This window comes from Mustela lutreola, chromosome 4 (genome assembly GCF_030435805.1).
Source record: "Mustela lutreola isolate mMusLut2 chromosome 4, mMusLut2.pri, whole genome shotgun sequence".
Taxonomy (NCBI): Eukaryota; Metazoa; Chordata; class Mammalia; order Carnivora; family Mustelidae; genus Mustela; species Mustela lutreola.
This window is the reverse complement of record NC_081293.1, coordinates 108,758,936-108,784,209: the sequence shown is the minus strand read 5'-3', so window position 1 is coordinate 108,784,209 and position 25,274 is coordinate 108,758,936. Positions and strand designations below refer to the sequence as shown.

The 25,274-nt window shown below is 62.5% G+C and overlaps 2 protein-coding genes, 1 long non-coding RNA gene and 1 other non-coding gene across 9 annotated transcripts in view; 1 reads left to right on the top strand and 3 right to left on the bottom strand.

The window, feature by feature from the left end:
• Positions 1-442: 442 nt before the first annotated feature.
• On the bottom strand, positions 443-14,117 carry MYO1G (myosin IG). 5 transcript variants are annotated; one of them, XM_059170679.1, is made up of 22 exons: positions 13,754-14,117; positions 11,855-12,063; positions 11,638-11,731; positions 10,806-10,971; positions 10,548-10,601; positions 10,147-10,242; positions 9,904-10,023; positions 9,187-9,411; positions 8,930-9,075; positions 8,458-8,572; positions 8,196-8,366; positions 7,947-8,017; positions 6,985-7,059; positions 6,683-6,815; positions 6,013-6,179; positions 5,500-5,707; positions 3,156-3,379; positions 2,551-2,695; positions 1,898-2,002; positions 1,635-1,748; positions 908-1,062; positions 443-745 (listed from the first exon to the last, which is right to left on the bottom strand). In XM_059170679.1, the coding sequence occupies exons 1-22, from the start codon at positions 13,843-13,845 to the stop codon at positions 532-534; spliced, it is 3,099 nt and encodes a 1,032-aa protein (XP_059026662.1). In that variant the 5' UTR covers positions 13,846-14,117; the 3' UTR covers positions 443-531. The 5 variants fall into 5 exon arrangements, 4 of the variants coding, with proteins under 4 accessions (XP_059026662.1, XP_059026663.1, XP_059026665.1 ...); XM_059170680.1 differs by having other exon boundaries at positions 443-688; positions 13,754-13,889; XR_009352759.1 differs by lacking the exons at positions 443-745; positions 908-1,062; positions 1,635-1,748; positions 1,898-2,002; positions 2,551-2,695 and adding an exon at positions 4,367-5,108 and having other exon boundaries at positions 3,240-4,134; positions 13,754-13,889.
• A 2,130-nt stretch (positions 14,118-16,247) lies between these two features.
• Positions 16,248-18,325, bottom strand: LOC131829186 (uncharacterized). The gene is made up of 3 exons (XR_009352760.1): positions 17,968-18,325; positions 16,949-17,099; positions 16,248-16,680 (listed from the first exon to the last, which is right to left on the bottom strand). It is a non-coding gene; the product is annotated as an uncharacterized LOC131829186 (long non-coding RNA).
• LOC131831034 (small nucleolar RNA SNORA9) lies at positions 17,591-17,722 on the bottom strand. The gene has a single exon (XR_009353549.1). It is a non-coding gene; the product is annotated as a small nucleolar RNA SNORA9 (small nucleolar RNA).
• A 5,921-nt stretch (positions 18,326-24,246) lies between the features above and the next one.
• The window catches only part of CCM2 (CCM2 scaffold protein), a 40,813-nt gene continuing 39,785 nt past the window's right edge, over positions 24,247-25,274 (top strand). For both annotated transcript variants that reach the window (XM_059170677.1, XM_059170676.1), the window contains exon 1: positions 24,247-24,470. In XM_059170677.1, the coding sequence (XP_059026660.1) occupies positions 24,441-24,470 (30 nt within the window). In that variant the 5' untranslated portion in view covers positions 24,247-24,440. The remainder of the gene's footprint in view (positions 24,471-25,274) is intronic.

Below are 25,274 nucleotides of genomic sequence, written 5' to 3'. Positions count from 1 at the left end.
GGATGTCCACCCCTAGCAGGGACACAGCCAACAGCTGGGACAGTGTCTGTCCCAGTGTGTGCTCAGTGATAGCCCTGCCCACGGGGGTGGCCTTGGGACCCACAAGCTTCCCAATAGTCAGTTGGCCCAGTGGCCATTCCCCCCCACAAGGCAAGGAGCACCCTTGGCGACTCAAGGAGACTTAGGGGAGGGGGATTGGTGGGGGGGAGGAGACCTCAGCTGTGGGACGTAAAGGGCACGGTTTCCACTCTGACCGTGGACTCCACCACCAGCGGGTTCACAGGTTAGGGCCCAGGGGAAATGCAGTCTTGCTGCCCCACCAGATTGGGCTCCCAGGCCTTCTCCTCCAGTTCAGGACCCCTCAGGGGTCATCAGAGGACGTGGGGGTGACATTTGCCAGGTTGCTGGCCGCTATGTGGACGTCCACCCAAAGACACAAGTCTCACAGACACAGATAACCCTTTATTGCAGGGCGCACGGGTGTCGGGCGTGGGGCTGGCCTGGAGGGCTGCCTGGGTGCGGCAGGCCAGGTCAGCCACTCGGCCAGAGGAGCGTGAAGGCACCACGGCTGCAGCGGAAGTCCGGCTCTGGCTGCTCGGGCTTGGGCTCCACCGAGACGAGGCGACGGGCCCCGCGCTGGCTCAGAGGGATGCAGTCGGAGACGCGGACCTCCAGGGCCCTTCCCTTTCTGAAGCGGGGGCGGGTGGGCAGGGAGGGAGACCGGTCAGCGGGCAGGGCGGATGGTCTGGGGCACCGAGAGCGAGAGCAGGAGGGCAGTCAGGAGCCGGGTGGGGGGGCGACCAGGGGTGGGACGGGGTGTCAGGGGCGGGATAGAAGGGCGGCCAGGGGGCGGGGCAGGGGCGGGGCCAGTGCCGCAGGGCGCAGGTCCCGGCCCGGTCCGACTCACCCCTGGCAGTGCGCGGCCAGCACGCCCACCAGCTCCCCCACGCGGTTGTCCAGCGGCGGCCGGCAGCGGTGCAGACACACCACCAGGTCGTCCTGGCCGCGCACGTGCAGCACCACCAGCTGGTCCCGGCCGCTGGTCACGCTCAGCCCGGTCACCTGCGCGGCGCGCCCGGGGCTGGGGTCAGGGGAGCGGCAGTCCCTCCTCCTCGCCCCCAGCAGGCTCCCGGAGCCTGCCGCCCGCCCCGTCCAGGCCCCCTTCCTCCCTCTCCAGCTCCACCCACAAACGGGCTGGCCGAGGCCCTGCTCCGGAGAACGAGCTCCGGATGGAGTGTTCGCCGTCCGTGCCTCTAATCCGGCACCACCGCCCTCCGGGGGCTCCCGAGTTCCCGCGGATGTGCAAGTGCTGCCGGGGCGCTGAGCCATCTGCTTCCATCCCACCACGTCTAGAGGGCACACAGGCGTGGCCGGCGCCCCAGACAGGCCCCCACTCGGTTCCGGGGACCCCAGGGAGAGACCGCTGCTCACGGCAACGGGTCCCGCGGTCGGGCGGGAGCCCCACCACCACCACGCCGCCACGGATGTGGGTAAGAGGGGCCCGTGGCTCAGCACCCTGTCCGCCCTGAGCAGCAGAAAGGCCCGGCATCCTGAGCTGATGCTGGGTTCTAGGAAGCTGGGGCATTCTCAGGTAGGTGTCAGTGGAGACGCCCCACCCCCACCCCCGGGCTCACCGCTTCCAGGGGCATGGCCCGCATCACCCGGTACTGGCGGCCCGGGTCCAGCTTGTAGACGTGACGGTCAGTGAGCAGAAGCGCCCGGTCCCGGCTCTTGTTGAAGCGGTTCACCTGCGGGACAGGCATGTTCAGGCTCACCTGGCCAGCCTCCTCTCCCTGGACCCCTTTTCTCACGGACTGGATTGGATCTGACCACTTCTGAAACCTCTGCCCTGGGCCTGGGCTGGGGCTATCGCTCCTTGCCCAGCCGCAGGCCTCACCTTCCGGACATGACTGGAGAACAGTACAGCCCCAAAGCTGTCCTTCTCACGGAGTGCCTTCAGTCGCTCCACGAATAGGCCCGAGGCTGTGGGGTTGTCCGTGGCCTGAGGACAGATGGGAGCTGCTTGGCCACGCTGGACCGACAGCAAGTCTGATAAATGGGCACTGCTGTCCCTCACCTTGCGAGCCGAACCGAGTCAGGCCTTGTGCCAGCCTCCCTGGTTCATCTGAGGGCCCTGTGCCCACATCCCTGCAGCTCTAGCTTCTGGTCATGCCTGAGCCCGCCATAGCTGCCCACCAAAGCAGAAGCTGAGAAGGCAGAGTCCTGGGGTCCAGGGAAGCCCTTCAGCCCCTGAGCCTTCATCCCCCGTAGAATGGAGCCAGGGGCACGGCTCACTGTGCCTGTGTGAGGGCCAGGGGAACTAGGGCATGGGTGCAGGTTGTGGAGGGGGTTTGGGGGCACCTCTACCTGACACACATGGAGAAGAGGGAGGGGCAGAGAGAAGGTACTCAGAGGCCAGGGGCAGAGGGGCATGGCCCACAGACTGGACAGCCAGGCAGGCCCAGGGAGAGGACGTCTGGGATGGACACCGGTAAGGTCCCAGCCCTGAGCCCCTCCTTGGTGCCCAGACTTCATGGCCCCAATACTCACAGAGGACAAGTAGTCCCTGACCCAGGCCCGACGGCAGCCCCAGTCCTGCCGTAGCTCCTGTAGGACTGTCATGGCCGCCACCTTGGCCTTGATCTGGGCCATGTCTGAAGGTGGGATGTTCTTCACCAGCTGCCGGGCCCGCCACCTAGAGGGAACCGGGTGGTCAGATGGACCTCGTGCAGCCCTAGCTTCCCCACCCCTGTCCTGCTTCCCTCACATCCATGCCCTTCTCTTGCTTCCGCTCCCCCAGGGGAGAAGGCCAAGCCTCTCTGCCTGGCCCTGGCTGTCGGGTGTCCCCTTCCCCGGCTGGGTAGGAGGTGGCCCCGCCCACTCTGTGCCGCTCCTCCTGGAGAACTACTGGCCTTCAAAGTGCTGCTTAGATGCACTGTTCCCCCAGGGCCTGGTCCCAGCCAGCCACCCTCCCCTGCGGGCCTCCAGCAAGGAGCTGGCAGGGCTCTGCCCTGACTGTGGGGTGTGGGGACCCAGTTACTAGGCACTGCCTCCTGTTTTCCTGCTTATGAATGGGGCTTGTGGGGTGCAGGTGGCTGCGTGCAGGTAGCCAGTCGAATGGGGAGAAGAGGCGGGGCAGTGGCTGGGGCCCACACCTGCAGAACAGCGCCTGGCAGGTGTCCTGGAACAGCTGCAGCACCGCGGGGGGCGGCGGCCAGATGAGGTCCCGGCCGTAGAGCGGGGGCTGCCTCGCCGCCTGGAACCGCCGCTGCAGCTCTGCCAGATGAGCGCGCACCTTGTGCCTCCGGAACCAGCGCATGATGGTGTAGACCGCCCGCAGTCGCCGACAATGCTGCCTGGCCAGCGTGCCACGCCAGGCCTGGGGGCCAGCCGGGCTTTCCGTCAGTCTCGGCCAGGCCCCGCCTCCCCGCCTGTTTCCCTCCCTCCCCACCCCTGCGGACGGCCCACCTCCCCCACCCTGGGGCGGGGGGCGCGGGGCCAGGCTGATCTGCCCATGACTCCTGGGAGCCACCTCCACCTGGCTGCAGGGTGGCTTCCCAGGTGGGCACAGAGCCCTGCTGCAGTCTTTGCCTAACTCCTGGGAGAGCGGCTCTCCCCATTCCATGTCCTTCTGCCTGGCACCCGCAGACGGGGGCAATTCCCCCTCACCCGGGACAGCTACCAACTGTCCACCTGGAATCCACGCTGGCCCAGGTCTGACCTCCAACTCATAGAGGCCCCAGAGGCCCCAGACATAGAGGGGTATCCCAAGAATACAACCATTAAAACCCAGACTGGAAACCCTACGGCAGGGAGCCCAGGGGACCCACAGATGAAAGCAGATGTAAGTAACCTGACTCAGACCGGGGACGGGATGGCAGTGCGGTCGGTCCTAGAAATGGTGGGGCTGCGAAGACCCAGTGTGAGTGTCCCAAGTCCCACTTCTGTGACCATGGCATGGTGTTGTGTCACAGCTAAATGCGGGGTCACCACGGGTAATAGTGGGACACTGCGGAAATTCGAATATGGACTGCGTATTGTTCAGATATGTAGACTGTCTAGTCGGTGTTAGGGTTCTCATCTGCTGACCTCAGCATGGTCAGAAAAGGGAACGTAGTTGTCCTTGAGAGTGTGCTGAAATACGGAGTGGCCTCATTACTGGTATGGTTCAGGAGATCATATAAACATACCTATACATGGGTGTGGGGACAGACACATGGACACACAGACCTGGGGTGGGGGAGCGCACCACGGCAGCAACCCGGGTGGATGGTAAGTCATCACAGGCATCTCTGACTTTTCAGTCGGTTTGAAACATTGAAAATAAAAAGAGATGGAGGAATTCCTGTCCTTTGGAAATACTTACTAAAATGTCTCTAAACACAATGATTTGACAGGGCGCCTGTGGGGCTCGGTCGGTCAAGTGTCCGACTCTTGATTTCGGCTTAGGTCACGATCTCAGGGTCCTGAGAGCGAGCCCCTGAGTCTGTGTTCAGCGGAGAATCCGCTTGGTGTTTTCTCTCCTTCTCCTCAGCCCAGCCCCAGCTCACATGCTCGAGGCCTCTAAGATGAATAAATAAGTCTTTAAAGACATGTTTTGCTGAAAAATAACTGGGATGGGCTGCAGGTGTCTGACTCAAACCACACACTGGTCAGGGCAGCACAGCTGATGCTGGGAGTAGGAGGGGGAAGTCGGTGCTCTGTTCTGCGTGCTTTTCTCTAGGTCTGAGATCTTTCTGAGACAAGAAAAGAAAAGAAGGGAAGAGAAAAGGAAGGGGGCGCCTGGGGAGCTCAGGTGGTGTCGGCTCAGGTTCTGATCTTAGGGCTGTGGGATCAAGCCCGGCATTGGGCTCCTTGCTCAGCGGGGAGCCTGTTTCTCCCTCTCCCTCTGTCACTCCCCCTGCTTACCCACACACACTCCCTGTCTCAAACAAATAAATACAATCTCAAAAAAAAAAAAAAAAATAGGCTCAGTTGGTTAAGCATCTGCCTTCAGTTCAGGTCATGATCTCAGGGTCCTGGGATCGAGCCCTGCATTAGGCTCCCTGCTCAGCATGCAGTCTGCTTCTCTCTCCCTCTCCCTCTGCTCTTTCTCAAGTAAACAAAATCTTAAAAAAGAAAAAGGAAGAAAGGGAGAAAGAAAGAAAAGTAAAGGAGGGAAGCCACATTGCTGAAAATCGTATTTTGAACACCTGGATCCACGTGGGCCTGAAGCTGGTGACCACAGGACTGAGGTAAACTAACCACATCCACACTTTTTGCTTAAGTCAATTTTGGTCCTGGTCAATCTCCTGGTAGAGGGGGTTCCTGTGGGCCCCGCCAGTGTGTGCACAATTTCCCCACTCCAGGTGGCACACACCCATTCCTCCCATCCCCCCACCCAGTGCACACCCCTCTCTCTCCCTCCCCTCCAGGTCTATAGATAGCTCTCCCTCCCTCTCCCTCTACACCCCTCCCCCTCCATCCTCCATTGTAAGTAGGCATCCAGCCAGGCCCCACCTTCTGCAGCAGCAGCACGATGATGGGGATAAGGCGAGCACGGCTCTGCTCCAGTGTGACCAAAGTCTGAGGTGAGCGGATGAAGAGCTTGGTGTGGCCAAAGGCCACGTCCCCTTGCAGCCCGTGCTGCTCCAGGAGGGCACTCACAGCTGCCTTGTCAGAGCCCAGCAGGTGATTGGGCCACGTGTACTCACAGGTCATCTTGTACCTGTCACCACAGGACAGGGCAGTGGGCACCGAGCTCTGGGGAGAGGTGGGGAGCTGCCCCAATCGGATCCCATCCCACACACCAAGCTCATGCCACCCCCACGTGCCACTCACCCTAGCACCTGCCTACCCCATCCCATGTCACACAGGGGTCCTCACTGTCTGTGTCGTGTGCGTCTGCAGCTGAGAAGCACTGGCTGGGTTTGGGACCCTCTGGCCTCCCCGTCTGACTCCTCATGGGACTCTGGCCCATGAGAGACACACACGGGCAGGGAGATGCAGCTCCGGGGTAGCAGGGAGTCCTACCTGAGCAGGAATCGGGGGTAGGGCTGGCGGGAAGCGAAGCCCGCCCTCCGGACCCGCACATTCTCCAGCAGCCCCAGGTACGCAACCTGATGGCGACAGTGGTCCTCGTCCAGCCTGGAAGCCACCTTGTCCTCATTGGGCTTGATGCAGCGGACATAGAAAGGCTCCTGCCACAACAGAGGACACTCAGAGCCACCAGCATCAGCTTCCATGGCCACAGGGCAGGTGTGCAGCTGTCCCCCCTGCCTGCCGGCTGCCCAGGGAAAAGGCTCTTGCAGGGGGAGGGGTGCGGAGGGGCCGGGTCAGGACGTGGTAGGTCAGCCCGGAGCCATGTGGACCTGCAGGGGCCAGGCTGTGTCTCCGGATGTTCTGTGGTTAAGCGGGCTCTGGTGTCCCCCTGATGCCCCCTCTGCCTTCCGGCCTGTGAGCCCCGCCCAAGAGGCAGGGAGGAGCTGGGCAGGCTGGTTCAAACCTCACGGTTACTCCAGCTTCAGCCTGACCCAGGACATCTGAATTGCAAGGTGCTGGGTTCCCCCTGGCTGGACTGGGGGTGGGGGAGCAGCCAACAGGAAGTGACCACCTTCCCCATGATGTGCAGGGCAGTGGGCGCCCAGGACGCTGGCCAGGCACAGCCGAGAGGCCCCGCGCAGATGGGGGTGGGGGACGGTACCTTGGAGGCCAGGTTTTCCACCAGAGCCACCATGGAGTTCTTGAAGAGCGTGCCCGCAGTCAGGGGACGCTTGGTCACCTCTGTGATGTCCTGCTGCCCATCCGGCCACATAGCCCTCAGGGTGGGGTCTGAGCTGTGGACACAGGTCACATCGCCAGGCGCCCTCTGGAGGGCGGCCCTCGCCCCAGCTCTGCCACTGGTGAGCCTTGTGGCCTCAGCATCAAACCTCAGGCTGTCAGCCCACCAGGCAGGTGTCAGACCCGAGTGTGCGAAGGCCTTTCCAGCCTCGGGCCCCCACGCACCTGTTGTACATCAGCCGCTTGAAGTCTTGGAAGAGGTGGTCTCTGTTCTTGTCGATGAAGCCCTCCACTGAGTACCTGGGGGGCTGGGGCTGGTGAGGGGCGGGGGCCTCTGATGGTCCCCAGGAAGTCCCTCCCCCACCCCTGTTCTCCTGGGTCAGCCTCCCTCCCTCCCCTCCCACACCAGCTTTCTCAGCATGTTCGACTCCTGCCCTCAGAGCTGCCTCTCTGGGAGCAGGAGTTGGTGCTTGTGCCCACTGCACTGGACCCTGGCTCTCACACATTCATGCTATGTGACCTGGGACCAGGGACTTAACCTGTCTGTGCCCCAGTATACACCACAGGCCCAGATCAGTGCCTACTGAGTTTCAGGAACTCCTGCGGCAGGGGACTGCTTCGATTGTGTGGCACTGAGAACCTTGGGGTCCTTGTCTTGCCCTTTGATGACAAAAGGCGAGAAAGCTCGGTGCCAAAATCTTGCCACACCTGCAGCTCCTGTGCAGACTCAGGACACGGGGTCTGACCTCTGGGTGCACTGTTCTCTCTATTTGTCCTTGTGAAGGACACATGAGTCACGTGTGTATGCTGTGAGTCACCTCAAGTCCCATTCGGAAGGAGGGGAGCACAGGAAAATTAACAGTAATGTCACAGAGATTTCTGGAGGACTCCTGAGGATGTGCCCCAAGCATGGGCAGCTCCTGGCTGGGGGGCTTGCTGGGAATGCAGTCCGTGGTCTGCCTGTTTCCTACCCCCAAGCTAACCCGCGCTGCCGTAACAGTGTGCCCCTCACCGAGGCACTCCCCAAAGTGGAGCCTAGATATGGGCATTGTTTTAAAGCTTCCAGAAGCTTCTATGGTGCACCCAGAGGCCAGAGCTCTGATCTTAAAAGCTCCATTTCACACTTCCCACTTGTGAATCTGGTGTCAGGCACATCTTCAGCTGCTAAAAAGTGGGGAGGGCCTTACGTGACGTCCCCTGCATAGTGCTTGATCCGGAAGTCTCGGCCAAACTCCATGGTCTTGTCTGTGGGGCAGAGCTGGGGGATGGGGGGCAGGCCAGGGTCAAGGCACAGGGCGGGGGTCTGTGCAGCGGACAGTGCTGGAGAGGAGGCTGGGCCCCGCCAAGGTGGGCAGCACTGTGCCTGGGCCGGGGGGGGGGGTGCGGGGACCAGCGCGGGGACCAGGCTGCGGGCAAGGGCCGGGGCAGGGGAGCACCTGGCGGCTGGTGTAGTGGGGGTGGTGGCGGTGGTGCGTGTCCAGGCTCTGCAGGAAGATGCGGTCGGTGATAGTGCCCGCGGCGCTGCAGGCCTCGTCCAGCACGGCCAGCACGCCCCGGTGGGGCCGCTCCACCAGCTCCACGATGGTGGCATTGTTGAAGTAGTCTACCTGCGCGGGGGGCACATGGCGGCTCCCAGTCTGCCCGCGCATCGCCCCACAGCCCTGGCGCCCCCGCCCACGAGGCCCCACTGGTGCTCACGGTCTGCCAGGTGATGCCCTCGCGCTGGTACTCCTCCTGCTCCTGCTTTAGGATGAGCTGGATGAAGAGCTGCTGCAGCTTCTCATTGCAGTAGTTGATGCACAGCTGCTCGAAGCTGCGGGCAGCGCCGGGCACAGTCATGTCCTGCCCGCAGGGCCCCGTGCCGGGGCAGGCCCCTCCCTGAGAGCCCCACCATGGGGGTGGTCCTCCCGCTGTGGCCCCAGCTATGACACGCATGCTCCACAGTGGATTTAGTGGTCATGGCCAGGGTACTTGAGTCCCCAGTTTGCCTTCGAGGGCACCGCTGGACAGGGGGCACAGCTGGAGCAGGCGTGGGGCCTGAGCCCGGGGCTGGGGACAGGCTGGGACAGCCGCTGGAGGTCCTGCTCCCCAGCCCAGCAGAGCTCTGTGGGACCAAGGTGGCCCTAGGGTTTGGGGTCAGAGCCAGACATGTGGTGGCCAGGCTCCCCACCTGTTGACAGGGAACACCTCAAAACCGTAGATATCCAGCACACCGATGACCGTGTCCTTGCCATCTCGCCGGGGGTCCCGGTCCCGGGTTTCCATGACACTGTTGATCCGGCTCACCACCCATTCAAACAGCCGCTGGTACACTGCCTGGGGGGAGGCCAGGAGCCAGTTCCTTCGGGCTGTCTCAGTCCTTGCCTCCTCCAGGAAGGCCCCCTGAGTGTCCCCGTCTCGCTCCCCACAGCTTGCCCCCAAGAGGACCTTGGCACAGGCGTCCCGGGCGTAGCTGGCCTCAGCAGCAGTGTGGCCCTTCTCAATGAGGTCCCTGCCTCCAGAGGCCACTGTGCGAGAGAGCAGGCAGCGCAGCACCAACTCCCGGGGCGTGGCTGTCAGCTCAGCCACGTGGTCTACCAGCTCCTCCTCAGCCACCTCCAGGTGCCCCTGCTCCAGCCCGGCCTCCTCCGTCTCTACGAACTCGATGTTCCCCTGGGGATGGGGAGCCAGGACAGTCAGGCTCCAGGTCCCAGCAGAGCTTGCCTGCACACCTCTCCTGGGGGAGAAGGAAGGAATGGCAGGGCTGGGGGTGTGGCGGGGCCTGGCTTCTGTCCTGGTCGTGGGAACGGCCCTGGGAGCATAGCAGAGTCTTCTCCAAGGCTTCCTGCCCAGAACGTCAGGTCCGTGGTCCCACGGCTGCCGCCTGCAGCCGCAAGACAGTCCCCGCTCTCAGGCCACCTGGCAGCGAAGGGAGGCTCAGCGGCGGTGGAACCATCCAGCTGCCCAGACCGCCCTCGGGAGAGGCGGGACACATCTGCACAGCAGCACTACAGAGCTCTCAGCTCTGGACCCGGCCTCCGGGAGCCCCGCCACACCACGCATTCAGCCTCCCCAGGGGTGGGATGGGCCAGCCACACGACTGGGCCCATGGAGCTCAGTCTCCCTCTCCAGGGGCCATGGCCCTGCAGCCCCGGCCAAGCTCACCAGGTGCAGTACGGCCGCCAGGATCCGGTGCACAGATCGTACTTCCTCAGCACTGAAGCCGATCACCCGCATGGCCTCCATCACGGCCAGGTAGTGGCTCCTCTCGTCGCTCTCCAAGGCCTGCAAGACAAGGGGCTCAGCACTCGAGGGCCACGCTGGGCCTCCGAGTCCTCCCAGGGAGTGCCTGTTAAATCGGGGCCCAGCAGTCCGGCTGAGCGCCCGCGGAGCCCTGCCCCCACTCACATTGAGCCCTGCGCCCTGCCGGGTGAAGTTGTACACCGCGGGGTTCCTCTGCAGGTGCAGGTTCCGCAGCTCTGTGTCTTCACAGCCCCGAAGCACCTGGGAGCCCACACACCCCTGCCTCAGGCCCTCAGAACTGCAAACACCCCGCCCAAATGAGCTGGAGGACCCACCTACAGACCGACCGAGAGGAGCTCAGTGCTGGTGAGGATCCACCCAAGTCCCAGCAGACTGCATCTCACCCATCATAGACACCACCCTGCTGGTGTCCCGGGACAGTCCCCTCCAGTGAGGGCGGGGCACTGGCGGTGTCACAGCAGGGAGGAGGAGGGAGGGGAAAGGGACTGAGGGCAGGGTGATCGGAAGGGATTCCCAGGCAGCCTCACACAGCTGCTTTGGCTCACCTGGTAGAAGGCGTGGAAGTTCCGTTCGCCCACGTGCTGCTTAAGGACTCTAGACTGTGGAGGGAGGGGCAGCTGGGACCTTGCCTGGGTTGCAACGCCACCCAGGGGAGCCACCCAGCCCCTGGCGCAGTGCTGGCAGAGGGGCTCAGGCAGGCCTGGCACGGAGGAGCCCCACCTACAAGCCTGGGACCCCGCCCCACCACTGGGGATCCAGGCCTGGAAGGGCCAGCATGTGAGGCCTGTGGCTGCAGGACCCACCTTCTCCAGCAGATAGCTGTGGATGTGCCCCCCGATGGGGTCCCCTTTAAAATCGAAGTTGATGTCCATGTACTTGCCAAAGCGGCTGGAGTTGTGGTTGCGGTTGGTGCGCGCGTTGCCAAAGGCCTCCAGCATACACGTGGACTTGAGCAGCACGTCCTTGACCCTGGCCGGGCGGTAGGGCACAGGTCTCCTCCGGGGACTGTCCCTGCCCAGCATCCTGCCCCAGGCCTCCCACGGCACAGGCTGGGGACTGGCTGGGAAGGCCACCTGCCTGGGCTGTGCAGGGGTGTGGCAAGACCCGTGGCTCCGCTCCTGGGTGTGCTGCCGCCTGCAGGGAGCAGCTGGAGCCGCACACTCTGTCCTCCGCCTCCTCCGCAGGGTGGGCAGCCACCAGCCTCGCGTGCCCCCCCAACCCCACCTCACCCCTCCCGACAGGAAGAGCCAGGGCGCTCACACAGGAAGCTGTGCCCACGGGGGCTCCACTGGTAACAGCTGGCAAGCAACTGGTGAGGAGGCGGACAGGAGGGCCCCGATCTGGGTCCAGGCCCTTCCTGACCATCCTGCCGGCTTCTCCCCTCTGTGGGATCTCCCAGAAGGGTCACAGTCCCCGACTGTTGGCCCTGTGCACCTTGCCTCTTCCCTGTTCCTTGTGGCGGCACCCACCCTCACCCGTGGCACCTGGCCCTGCCTCTGCTTGGTGGACGGGTTCTGGGCGGGTCACCAGCAGAGGAGCCCTGTGAACTTGGCCGGAGGCATGCTGACTTAGATCTCTCTCCTCTCCAGGCCTGAGGCCCAGGGCCGGCCCTGTGCCAGCCCTGCCCGCTCTCACCTGTCCACCTCGGCCCTTTGGCTGGGGTTGGTCACGGCCGCAATGTACTGCATGATGTGCTTGCTGGCCTCTGTCTTCCCTGCCCCGCTCTCCCCTGCCGGACAGATGGGTGGATGGATGGTCAGACAGAAAGGGTGGCCCACGCTCCACTTGATCAACCCCCTGGGCGCCCCCTCCCGGGTGGGGTCGTGCAAGGCAGCCGGGCCTAGGCCCATACCTGAGATAACAATGCAGGTGTCCCTGGAGCGGCGCTTCATCGCCCTGTAGGCGGCGTTGGCCACGGCGTAGAGGTGCGGCGGCCGCTCATAGAGCTCGCGGCCTTGGTACTTGGCGATGGCCTCAGGCCCGTACAGGGGCAGCTCCTGGTAGGGGTTCACTGACACCAGCACCTCGCCGATGTAGGTGTAGATGCGGCCCTTCTCGAACCTGGCACAGGCGGGCCGAGCCTCAGCGCTCAGGGATCTGGGGGCACACCCCAGGTGCTGGGGCACTGGGCCCCTGTTGGGAGTCTAGGGGGGCCCTGGCCCAGCGCAGGGCTGAGAGTGGGAAGGAGTGTGGGTTGACCTGACACTTCCCAGTGCCATCTTGCCGGAATCCCACCCCCAATACAGGGTAGTGCTGGGGCCCACGCTGCTCCCTGGGTGGTGGTCAGGCCCCACCTGGGTGGGGGGGGAGACCTGTTGGAGCAGGAATCTCCAGCACCTGATTTTTTTTTTTTTTAAAAGATTTTATTTATTTGACAGACAGAGATCACAAGTAGAAGGAGAGGCAGGCAGAGAGAGAGAGAGAGAGAGAGAAGCAGGCTCCTGCTGAGCAGAGAGGCTGATGCGGGACTCGATCTCAGGACCCTGAGATCATGACCGGAGATCATGACCGGAGATCATGACCTGAGCCGAAGGCAGCAGCTTAACCCACTGAGCCACTCAGGCGCCCCACCAGCACCTGATTTTTGAAGGGACAGGTAGAGCCGAGGGCTGGAGGTGGAGGAGAGAAAGGGGGGGGGGCCAAGGGAGGGGCCTCCGGCTATTTCCTGTCTTGGGGCCTGGGTGGGGACCCAGAGGCAGCAGGGAACCCCGCCCGGCCCCACCCAGGTGGCTGGGACCAGGCGGGGCACAGGGAGGGGGCCTGGGGATGCAGGGGCTGTGCTCCCCCAGCACATCCTCCTACTTCTCCACCCTTCCTTTTGGGAGCTCTGGCTCCTGGACCTGGGTCTGTCCATCTCTTGACCTCTCTGCCCTGGAAGTTATGCCCGCCAGCCCGCTCAGCGCCCCCTTTGTCTGGGACCCGCCCTTCCCTGGTGGCTTGTGGTCTGTCCCCTGTCAGGGGTTCCTCTTCCTCTGCCACTGCCTCGGACAAGGGAGTTCCCCCCGCTCCCCTCCACACCCTCTCTCATCTGCCCCGGGCCTGCCCCCCTGCATGCCGCCAGGGCTCAGTACTCCATTGTTAAAAAGGACATGGTCATGCCTATCTCACAAGCTAGTGTAGAAGAACGATGTGAAATTACGCTTAGCTTCCCCCCCGCCGTACAAAATAGCCCATTTCCTGTCCTCTGCCTTCAACAATGTGTGCTCAGGGGGCCCCATCCCCTAACCCTGTGCTCCCGCTGGCTGTCCGGGATAAAGCCACCCTGCTGTCCAGCTCCTGGTGGCCATCCCATCTCACCATCCCCTGGCTCCTCCAGGGCAACCAGTCCCCATGTTACTTGTACCAGCCACGCCCTGGGGCACCCCATGCACCCCCAAGTGTCATCTCAGCTTGTCCAGCTCCACCCCGGGACAGCGCCTGACCCCTTCCCTTAGAGCCCACAGGGCACAGCATGACCCCCAGTGGCAGACGGACAGTGCACCCCAGTCAGCGGGGCTGGCTGGCTCCGGCCTTTCCCCACCGGGCAGGAGGAGCAGAAGGCACCCAGGCCATGATGGGGGCAGGGGTCTGGGAAGCCCGCTGCAGCACTGGCTGGCCGCCCTGGCCTTGGGAGGTGGGTCTGGCCCCACCAGGACCCTCTGCTGTCACCCACACAGTGGTGCGGTGGGTGTGTGTACAGGCTCCCACCCTGGGCTGATGGAGACCGGGGAGCCTGGGGGCTGGGGAAAGGGAGCCTGAGCCCTTTGTCTACCTGAGTTTTAGGTTCTCCATGAAGTCCTCCATGGTCACTTGGTCCAAAAGCACAAAGTCGGGTTTGCCGCACTCGGGGCCCTCCTCGTCCATCCTGCCAGCAGGAGCCTCCCAGGCGGGGTTGCCCCAACCTTCCTCTGCAGAACGGTGGAGCGGAGGGTGCTCTGAGCAGGCTCAGCCCTCCCAGCCGCCTCCCCAGCCGTGTGGTGAAGTAGGAAGTGGGTTCTGGTCCCAGGGAGGGGCTGCCCTCCAGGCTTGCCGCTCCCTCCAGAGGGGCTCTGACCCTGGCTTCCTGGTTCCCGCACCCCGAGGGCGGGCACGCCTGAGAGTCCAGGTGCCCGGTGCACTGGTGGGCTCCTGCTGGCCTCCCCGCTAAGTTTGGAGCCTCTATGGTCTCCACACCAGCCCCTGACCCCAACCTGGCGTGTCACCTGTCCCAGCTACCAAACCTCTGTTAACAGCCAGAGCTCCAAACTAGGGGCAACGCGGGCTTGCTACCTTGTATCTGAGAAAAAGTGGGCCTTTGGGGCGGGGCCTCGGGTAACTTCAACGTGTGCAAGACCATACCAGGATGTAAATGACAAAACCACCCTTCCATCACAGTCACACTGCACCGCAGGGCTGGCGGTCTGGTTCCGCAGACAGTTGGCTGCAGCCCCAGGGCCCTGGATGTCACCCAGAAGGCCGGCCCTGACGTCCTCCAACCTGTCCCACTCCGCTCTCAAGGCCCCATTAGAAGCCGCAGACTGGCTGGCTCAGATTTGTCCCCAGACAGCCTCCTTGACCCCATGCACCCTCCAAGCAGGCACTTCTCTCTCAACACCCCTGGGGAGGACAGAGTATTTGGCAAAAGTGAGTCATCCACATGCTGCCTTAGGGAACCCGCATTCAAGAGCCAGCGTGATTGTCTTTCTTTTTTTTAAAATTTTATTTATTTGACAGAGATCATAAGTAGGCAGAGAGGAAGGGAAGCAGGCTCCCCGCTGAGCAGAGAGCCCAATGCAGGTTCCAACCTGAGCCGAAGGCAGAGGCTTAACCCATTGAGCCACCTTGTCTTACAGATACACACTGTAAGACAAGGATGTGCTTACTCCAAAGCCTGATGGTCTGGGCTTGCACCCCATCCTCTGGGTGGGGGGCTGTTGGCCTGACCATTCCCTCAAGATGTAGTCATCATCCCAGCTCTGGGAATCCCCTCTGCGGCTGGGCTTTTGAAGGGCTTTTCCACACCAGCACTTCAGAACATCTGGTCCTGGGGTTTTACTTCCCCAGCCTCCCAGCCAATGGGGTCCCTCAGCCCCCGGCTTCAATGGAGAGGAACAACTCCGCCTGTGCGGTGAAACCTCAGCTTGATACAGTTTGCACGGCACTGGATGGCTTCTGGTTTTTTTCTGGTAGAAACATCCAGACCTTCTGAGGTTGGAGATCTGGCCCCTGGGTGGAGCTTGGCTTAAGGCACGGCCACCCTGTGATCTGGACCCTAAACGCAGTCTGCACGCTCAAGATCCAGGCCCATGCCTTTGTCCAGAGGCTGGGGCGACACGGCATGTCTTCTCTTCCTGTCTGTCTCCTGTCCTCTTGGGACAAACCCCTTGGGAGGATCTCTGCTGGGGGACTGAGGAGGGCAGGTCCACTGCATCTCAGGACATGTGGAACCACAGGCTGCTGCATGGAAGGGCCCCACAAGGGCACCGTGGAGGCCACCTCCCCCTCTTCCCATCAACCAGGTGTATGTGTGTCAGGGGTGCCAGGACATTAGGAATACACTGAATGTAGAAGTGTCCGGTTATGTGTGGACGTGTTAATTCTCAAACGATGCCAACCGTGTGCACGCCCATGGCTGAGATGAGCCTCGCTCCCAGGTCCGACCCACACTGGGACCAAGGACAAGAGGCAGACGAGCCTGCCAAGACAGCAGAACCCATCCAGGATCCCCAGGGCAAGTGCCGGTAGCCAATCACCCACTCAGCACTTCACAAAGACTGGGCGGAAGGAGTCTGGCTACCACTCCCTTCATGGGCAGGGCGCCCGCTCCTCGTATCGAGCACATGGAAAGGACACAAGCCAGCCGCATCACCCGCTGAGAAGGCTTTATTAACCGCCCCTCTGCCGCACACAAATGCACAGCAAGGATCTTCGTTTTGGAACCGGACAGTGCGGCACCCAAACCTGGGGGCAAAGAAACGTCCGTCGGATGTGCACACCAGGCCCCGAGCCGCCCACTCCCCAGCCTGGGCCCGACCCAGAAACGCCCCCTCACCTCCCTGCACGGGAGCCAGAGAGGAACATACCTGCTTAGAGAGACGGGTGCACGAGCGACCTTGTGGGGCATGTCCGTGCGCAGGCCACACCCCAGGGTCCACTTCCTCAGGCACGAGGCAGCGGCACGTGCGGACAGCGTGAAGGCCGGCTGTGAACATGAGTGATCTGAGCACACAGCCAGGGGCTAAATGCTGGTTGCACTGAGAGGCGGAAGGGGACTGAACCTGGAACCCCTCCTGACCCCACAGTGGGCGGAGTCTCTGTGATGGCACATGGCAGCAGCCTGACCTTCCCAGGCCAATACCCCACTGACCCAGCAGGGTCCCAGGGAAACGGTGGCAGGTTGGCTGCACCACAGAACCGCGGCTGCAGGAGTCCAGATACGAGACCACCGCTGGCCAAAACCAGTCCCGTGAGCTTGAAGCCAGTGAACCCTTCTGGGCCTCAATCGCCTGACTCAGGAGATGGGACGGGCTTGTGGAAATGAACGGACACAGGTGTCCAGAGCATACTTACTGCCGCAGATCCCAGATCAGCTCCGCCGACACGGACCAGGCCACCTCCTGGCACTCTCCACTGGGACCTGGGCACTCCAGTCGCTGGAGCAGTGGGGAAAAGCAGACGCCACGTGTCCTGTGCTGGCACAGGGACCCAGAGCAGAGCCTGCTGGGGTGGGGGAGCTGCCAGTCAGAAGCAGTGGTGGGTCTGACATCACCCCTGGCCCTCTGCCCCCTGGCTAGCAAGGTAGCCCCCCAGTTGCAGGGATGCTGGCAGGACACATGAGGCTCACTGATTAGACACAAAGACAGCCGATTCTTCCCACGGGGCAACAAAGGGGAGCCAGGGGGCAGCCAGCGCATGCGGTGGCCGTGGGGGACAGGCAGGCCAGACCTCTCCCAGCAGAGACCAGGCCCTCTCTGGAGGGAGGCACTACCTGGTCCACCCTGAGGCCGTCTGCTGCTCCAGCATCCTTGAGAAGAGGGCTGGGGTTCAGCCAGCGCCCTGCTCCCAGGACCACAGACCCAGGAGCCTCAGGGACTGGCTTCCCAGTGCCGCCGGCAGGTTGCGGTGTTCAGTGTCTGCACCTGGACGGGAGAGGCAGACCGCACGTTTGCCAGAAGCCTCCACGTCTGAGGGAGATGTGATGTGACCCGCCACCCAGAAGAGCCCCCGAGCTTCTCCGCCCTGCCAGGAGCGTCCCGGCCCATCCCCCACGGGTAACACTCGCTCCCACCCAGGCAGATTCCCAAGGGAAACTCCCACCACCTACGCTTCCCACCCCCTCCCACCCCCTTCCGGATGCCCGACTCCCTCCGGGGCTGGCATCGGGGAAGGTGGCCTGGGGCGGCCGGCAGGGCGACCCTGGGCCCCTGTTCTGCACTGGACCCGAGACCACCTCACGGTGGTGCTCAAAAGTCGGAGCTGGGCGTTGAATGAAGGTTGAAGAGTGGACTCGGCAGGGGTGCTCGCTCGCTCTCCGGAGGACCCCCCCGCCGCAGCCCTGCAAGAAACTGAACTCAACCACCGACGCAGCTTCCTGCGACTGCAAGCGGCAGGAGGCCGGGCCCGGACAAGCGCCTGTCTGAAATTTCTATAACCTCGCTCTGGACGGAGCAGGGCAAGGCCTCAAACCGTTTCAGGATGCTCTGGCAAGCGCTGCAGGAATGCACAGGGTCACCGCAGACCCAAGCACGCTGGAGGCTTGCGGCGCAGGATTCGGGCTCTGTGCGCTCTTTCGGGGGGTGGCGGAGGGTGCGCGGGCGGAGGGCACGGGGTCCGGACGCCAGCTCGCTGGCTGGGGCAGCGCGGGACGGGACCCCCGGTCGGAGAGCGTTAGCGAGAGGACCGGACGGGTGCAGCGGCCTTCCGCGGGGCTCCGGCGACCCCGACACCCCGGGACAGAAACCCCTCAAGTCTTGCAAGCCCACGGGGCACCCGCCCGCCCAGCATTACCCAGAGCGGCCTCTCCCCGCAGTCCTCTCGGCGTGGAGGCCGCCGCTCCGCTTGCACTCTGCAGCCGCAGGCCGGGCGGGTTCAAGGGCCTCCCGCGACAGCCGGGGGCCGGGCACCCCCGCGAGAGGGGACAGCGGTCCGCCCACGCCGCGCTCGGCAGCCGCGCGACCCCATCCCCTCGCAGCCAGCCCGCACCCCGGCCGGACCTCATCCCGCTTCAGTCGGGAGCGTTGGCCGCCTGCATACACCGGCGGCCTCGGATGGCCTCGGATGTTCGCGGCCCCCTGAAGTTGGCCGCTGCTGGAGACACATGGCGCCGGCTCGTACACCCGCGCGCTGCGTCATCGCGCAGCCGCCGGAAGCCGGAAGCAGTGACGTCAGGCGAGGCGCGGGGCGCGGGTACCGCCGCGGGCCGAAGTCCTTTAACGGCTGTGGCGGGCCCGGGTTGAGAGCGGGATGCCGCGTCCTCCCGGTTCACATCGGGGCGCACGTCGCCCGGGCCTCTGCTGCACTGCCCTCTGCGGACCAGTGCGCGTCCCGGGAGGCCCCGCTGGCGCCCGGTGTCCCGACGACTTAAGGGCCCCCAGCCCGCCGTGGGGCTGGGTCCGCCGAGCCACGCAGGACGGCGAGGTCGCGCTCTGCCCTCGCATCTCTTCAGCGGGTTGCCCGGGATGCGCGCCACTTTCTGGTTTAATGAAAGTATCTTCTCTTCTGCCTCTGTGGAGAGGTCCTCTGGGTCGGGAGGAGATTTGGGTCTTAACTCGATCCCCACCCCCACCTCCACCCGCCGAGGAGGGCGCCAGGGAGGGTGCGGGTTGTTGGAGACAGAGCGAAGCGTGGTAGGGGGGCAGGTGTTCTCCGAGAGGGGTGGGAAGGGCACACGCCAGACTCTTGAACATCAGACTGGGAAGGCGAGGACTTGCTCTGTAGGTAAAGAAGCCGAGCAGTGCTTGAAGCTTGTTTTGCTCCTGCTAAATTCATCCATGCATCCTAATATACAAATCCCATTATGTATTTTACTAAATCTGTCGAGACCCGTTAGTAATATTCCTTCCGGATTGCTACCAGGAGAAGAACATTCAGCCAGAGGTTACCTAGGACTAGTTAGGCGCCAGGACTTGGAGCAGGTTGTTTGCCTTCCAACTCTGCCATGACATGAAGAGAACCGGGAAGGCACATGGTCGTGGATATAGAGGTGCAGGGTGTAGCTGTGACGGTCTACATGTGTGACCCAAAAGTTGGGCTCCCTGAGGACTGAAAGAGAAAAGCTTGTTTTCTAAAATGGTGATAAAATTCATTGGAGACGGCTAGATGCTCCATGGAAATCCCCCCCCCCGCAAGTAATAAGGGAGCCAAAATATTAAAAACCACATAATCAAAGCTCAGTTGCATAGTACAGGGAGGCTGCATGAGACTGACAGAGACCGACCTCTCAGCAGTTCTCAACCACCAGGCTGTCGGAAAGAACTTTCTCCAGATCCACATCTCAAAAGAATAACTCCCATTATTTTTCCAAGTCAACTGGGATGTCTGCCTGAAGAGAATATTAGCAATTTGGCTCTGGAAGGATACACAGAGAATTAGAGCCAAGGAGACGCCAAAGTATAGCTCACGGGGTCTCCCCCAGGAAGCTACAGAGCGTGGTTGTGCTTCTGGGGTTTGGTTGTTCATCATGTACAGGGCCTGAAACTCGAAGATAAAAAGTCATTGAGAATTCACCAGAAGTGATTGAAGAAATTCTTTTCTTCACTAAGCAAGCCAACTGGTTGGATTTACCATGGGCACAGCATGGTATGAAGTACTGCATGGCATGTGTCAAGAACAACCCAGAGACATCTAGTTAGTTATCTGCTGTTTTGTTCTCACAAGTGAGATAGTGGATGGGTGAGAGGGACAAGAAAGAAAACAAGTCTTCGCAGCCTTGGGAACAGGGAAAAGATTAACTAAAACCAAACAGCAACAACCCCACACCAATTAATGGGAATCTGGCCAGGATGTGAGCCTGGGAAAACCATCTTTGAGCGGCCAGTTGAAGATAAATCTTTTCAGTTGTTCAGGGCTTTCTTGAAAACTCCAGTCTAGTGAGAAGGCATCTGTCTGAGACCTTGTCTGGGTAACCTCAGTGCCCTCCCATCTTAGTCTCACGTGCCTATCATTTGTCTTGCTAGAGCTTCTTGGATGCAAAGAGGAATCCCACACAGTCTCTAAAGGACGAGTAGAGGAAATGTCATATCATGGCTAACTCTAGCGTCAGGACATGCAAAGAAAGTGCTCTGGGGCTGAAGGAGGGAAGAATTGTATCCAGAGATTTAGTGGAAGAGGTGATACTTGAGCTGGGTGGGAAAAAACCCAACAGCTAGGTCCAACAGGGACAAACCAGGCATCCAATAAAGTGGTTTATTAGCTTGCTGTAAAGAGAGAACCCTAGAAAAATCTGGGTTGCGTCTCATTGTGAGAGTAGAAAGAAAATTTTGTAAGCTTTGGGATTGCACTGAATACTTTTTAAAAATTAAAAAAAAAAAAGATTTTATTTGTCCACAATCAGGGGAAACAGCAGGCAGAGAGAGAAGTAGGCTTCTCAATGAGCAGGGAGCCTGATGCGGGACTTGATCCCAGCACCTGGGATCATGACCCAAGCTGAAGGCAGTTGGTGAACCAACTGAGCCAGCCAGGCATCCCTGAATAACTTTTTTTTTTTTTAAAGATTTTTTTTTTTTAATTTATTTGACAGACAGACCACAAGTAGGCAGAGAGGCAGGCAGAGAGAGAGGAGGAAGCAGGCTCCCTGCGGAGCAGAGAGCCCGATGCGAGGCTCGATCCCAAGACCCTGGGATCATGACCTGAGCCGAAGGCAGAGGCTTTAACCACTGAGCCACCCAGGCGCCCCATCCCTGAATAACTTTTTAAAAGATTATTTTATTTATTTATTTTAAAAAGATTTTATTTATTCATTTGACAGACATCGCAAGTAGGCAGAGAGGCAGGCAGAGAGAGGGGAGGAGAAGCAGGTTCCCCGCTGAGAAGAGAGCCTGATGTGGGGCTTGATCCCAGGACCCTGGGATCAAGACCTGAGCCAAAGGTAGAGGCTTTAACCCACTGAGTCACCCAGGTGCACCAGAGATTATTTTATTTTTAAAAAACATTTGTCAGAGTGCACAAGGAGGCGGGGGTGGTGTGTGGCAGGCAGAGCGAGAAGCAGGCTCCCCACTGAACGAGGAGTCCATTGTGGGACTTGATCCTAGGACCCTGGGAAGCCCAGGAGGCCAGCTGCTGGAATTAAGACCACTGTATCTAGGGATGGCCTGGGAAGCCGCACAGCACCCCGGCACAATCCACTGGATGGATGTGCCAGCACTCGGTCGATGCCCACTTTTGTTCCGCCTCAGCCCCATAGCCCCCAGCAGGGCACCCCTGAATCCCCCTTTTTCCGCCACGAAGTCTCTCCCCCACTGCCTGCCTTTGGGCCTCGGCCCATCCAAGGGATGCACTGTCTCCATTAGAGCAGCCTCTGCACAAATAGCCTTTGCTTATTCTCATTTGGTTGGTGCTCATTATTCTCCCAACCGATAGTATGGGGGCACAGAGAATTTCCGGGCTGGCGAGCATGTGGAGGTGCTGGTTGAGCAGCACACCTGGAGGGGCCCGGAAGCTCCATGTGCCCTTCCCTACACCTTGCCCTTGGCATCTCTTTCATCTGGATGTTTCCCTGTACCCTTTATCATGTCCTTTTAGGATGACTGGTGATCAGTGGGTAGACGCTTCTCCTGAGTTCTGTGAGCACTCTAGCAGGCTCATTGAACCCGAGGGAGGATCTTGGGAACCCCGATTCATAGCCAGTTAGTCAGAAGCACAGGTAACAGCTTGGACTTGCTGTTGGCATCTGAAGTGTGTGTGTGGGTTCTTGTGGGACCGAGCCCTCAACCTGTGGGATCCGATGCCATATCTGGGTAGATGGTGCCAGAGTGAGTTCAAGTGTGGGACACCCAGCTGATGTCACAGAATTGCTTGTTGTGGGGAAAGCCCTCACACATCTGAGTGCTGAGGGCAGGGCGCCTGGGTGGCTCAGTTGTTTAAGCCTCTGTCTTCGGCTCAGGTCATGATCTCAGGGTTGTGAGATCGAGTCCTGCACCGGGCTCCTTGCTCTGCAGGAAGCCTGCTTCTCCCTCTCCCTGCTACTCCCCCTGTTGTGCCCTCTCCCTCTGTCAAATGAGTAAGAAAGAATCCCGCCCCCCCCCCCCCCCCGCAAAAAAAGAAGGGTTGAGAGCACTTCTTTTGAGACAGAGGAGGAGGAGAGTGGGTTTTTCCCAAAACACAAGCTAATAGGAGTAGTGTTCTTGGCTGCATCGCCACCTGAGTGGGAGATGGGGATGGTCAGGCCTCTGTGCAGCGGTGGGAGACTAGGTATCAGAAGCACTGCCCCGTCTTGCGTTTGAAGGAGCAGAGAAGGTCCAGTGGAAGGTTTCACCTGCAGCCGCTTTATGTGCCAAAGGGGCTGGAATTCTTTGGGGCTGCTTGAGACTATCAACTAGGGTCCAATCAGGAGACAGAAACAGAGTACAGGAAAGATTTAATATAAAGAATCATTAAGTATCATAGGGGATGAGGGTCACAAGGGATTGCCTAATAAAAGAAAAGAAAATCCTGAAGATATGAGAAGCAGCTGCCATTCTGAAGGCTGAGAGAACGCTCCCAGGGAGGAGCTGCCATTCCCTCAGGGCTGAGATCCAGCTTCGTGGGAGAGAGCCTCGCCAGCTAACGGAGCCCACCGAAGGTGGAGAAGCGCCCGCAGGACTTGCTGGCTGTCCCTCTAGAGTGCAGGGAAAGCTGCTCAGGGCGCGCGGCCTTGCGGACGTGAGGAAGGCGCTCGCCGGAGCTGGAAGGAGCTGGAAGGAGTTGGGCTCGATGCGGGGAGGCGGGCGCCGAGGAGGCCTCTGACTTTGCAGGTGCCCGCCCAGGACCTCCCGGAGCCAGGCCGCAAAGCCCTTTCCTGCCGCGCCGCCTCCCAGCGGCCCCGTTGGCTCAGCGCTGCGGTGCCGGGTGAGCGCTCAGAGGGCCGGGCTCCATCGGGCGGTGCAGGAGCGAGTGCGCCGGGAGTCGGAGGTCACACGCTGCGCCCTGGCGCAGCAGCAGCGCCGGAAGACGGAAGCCGAGACGAGGACCGGTCCGCCGTCCAGCGGCCCGCAGGCTCTTACTGGCAGCGCGGCTGGTGGCGACACCGTGGCCAGTGGCCGCGGACTCCTGCCTGCAGCTGGCGGGCAGCCCTGCGGCCCGCCCGGGCTCCGCTGTGAAGGGGCGGTTGTCCCAGGCGCTGCTGAGGGGCCACGTGTGTTCGGGCAGAGCCCAGGCGTCGTTGTGCCCGCACCTCCGCCGTCCTCGGAGTCGGAGTGACCGGCGCTGGCGCGGGCAGGTCTCAGAAGGGGCCTCACGGGGGCCCCGGAACCGCCGGGCAAACCGAGAGACAGAAAGGAGTGGGCTTTGCCCCGCAGGCCCCGCCCCGCCTACTGGCCACGCCCAACGCTCTGTCTTCCTGTTGGCCACGCCCCCTCCCCCAGCCGGTCCTCCCCGTCTTGCGGCCCCGTCCCTCCCCGCCCGGCCCTCTTCTCCCCACCGGCCCCGCCCCATCGCGTAGTCTCCGCCTCCTTCCTGCCAGCCCCGCCCTTTTCCCATCCGGTCCCCCCTTTCCTGCCGGCCTAGCCCCTTCCCCACAGATCCCCCCTCACCTTCCCGCCAGCCCCGCCCCTTCCCGATAGCCCCCTTCTTCCCACCAGCGCTGCCTCTTCTCTTTTCCTGTCCTCCACCTTGCTGCCGCCCCGCCGCCCTGCCTCCCTGCTAGTCCCGCAGGCCCCGCCTTCCAGCCCTCCCCTCCCCACCCGCCAAGCCCTCACCTTACCCATAGCCCTTCCCGCGAGTCCGGCCCCTCCCACTGGCCCCTCCCCACCGGCCACACCCCTCACCTTCTGGCTAGCCCCTCCCTCCATTTCCTGTAGGCCTGTGCGTGGCCTTCCCGAGCGCGAGGCAGGCCGGGAAGTTGACTGCCTTAAAGATGGCGGCAGAATTGAAAAGTTGGAGCCGGTCTTGCGGCCTTGACGGGCTGGAGACGGATCCGGGGCGGGGCAGGCGCGCTCTCGTCCACTCTGAAGGGCGTGGGGCGGGGTTGGGGAGCGGCAGGCGCGATCCCGTGGCCGTGAGGGGGCGGGGCCAGGCGGGCGCGTTCCCGGCGGCCCCGAGGCATGGGGGCGGGAGCGGGGCGGGGCGCGGGGCGGGGCCGCTCCTCGGCCCGGAAGTGCGGGGTGTGGGGTGCAGGGCGCGGACGTCCCCTGGCGGCCGCGGCCGGAGAGTGCGGCCGCGCGGGCGGGAGGCACAGGAGCGGCGGCGGCGGCGGCGGCGGCCGCGGGGCCGGGCGAGCATGTAGCGGCCACGGGCGGCGCGGGGCTCCCGGGGCGGGCCGGGCCGCGGGGGCCGCTCGCGGCGACATGGAGGAGGAGGGCAAGAAGGGCAAGAAGGTGAGCGTGCGAGGGCGGGCGCTCCTGAGTCGGGCGGGGGTCGGGCTGGACCCCGGAGCGGGGCGGCGGGGCGGGCGCCGGGGGTGGACTGGGAGTTCCCCCGGGGTTGCGCTGACGGCCGGCCGGCGCTGGGAGTTGGGCGGTCCCACGGGGGGAGGTTAGATGTGAGGTCAGGCGTGGGACGGTCGGGGGCGCACACTCTTGGGGGTAGAGGGCGGCCGGCAGCCCGGGGTTCCCCAGGGGAGCCGCGCGCTCGGGCCCGGCGCTGGGCCGCGGGCGTCGGGCTCCGCGGATGGGCCGGGAGACAAACCCCGGGACAATGGGGTTAGGTGGTCCTCGGGTCGGGCCGCGCGGCGGGGGAGGAAGGAGCCACGCCTTTCCGCCCCTTCCGGCCAGTGGGTCCCCCAACCCCGGCTCTGCACATGGCTGGGCCGGCAGCGCAGGGCGCAGGGGCTGCGGAGGGGCCGGCCCGCCGCGGCGCCGGAAAGTTTCCAGGGCCGGCGTCTGGGAGACAATGGGGAGTCCGCCCCGTGCAGAGCGGGGCCGCTCGGTGCCTCGGGTTTCGTGGTGCCGCGCACACGCGCACGGTGCGCCTCCGGGCCGCCGCGCTCGGCGGCGCTCGGCCCTGCTCGACCCGCCGCGCCGCTCCGGGCACGCTCCGTCGGCGGCTGCATTTCGGACATAGTTCAGGGGACTCCTCGGTTTCTGTGGTCTTCCAAGATGTGGTCTTCCTTACCGGCCGGAGTGGCTGATAACGTCACTCTCGTTTCGGGAGACCGTCGTAGCTCGGCTGCCACTGAAGTG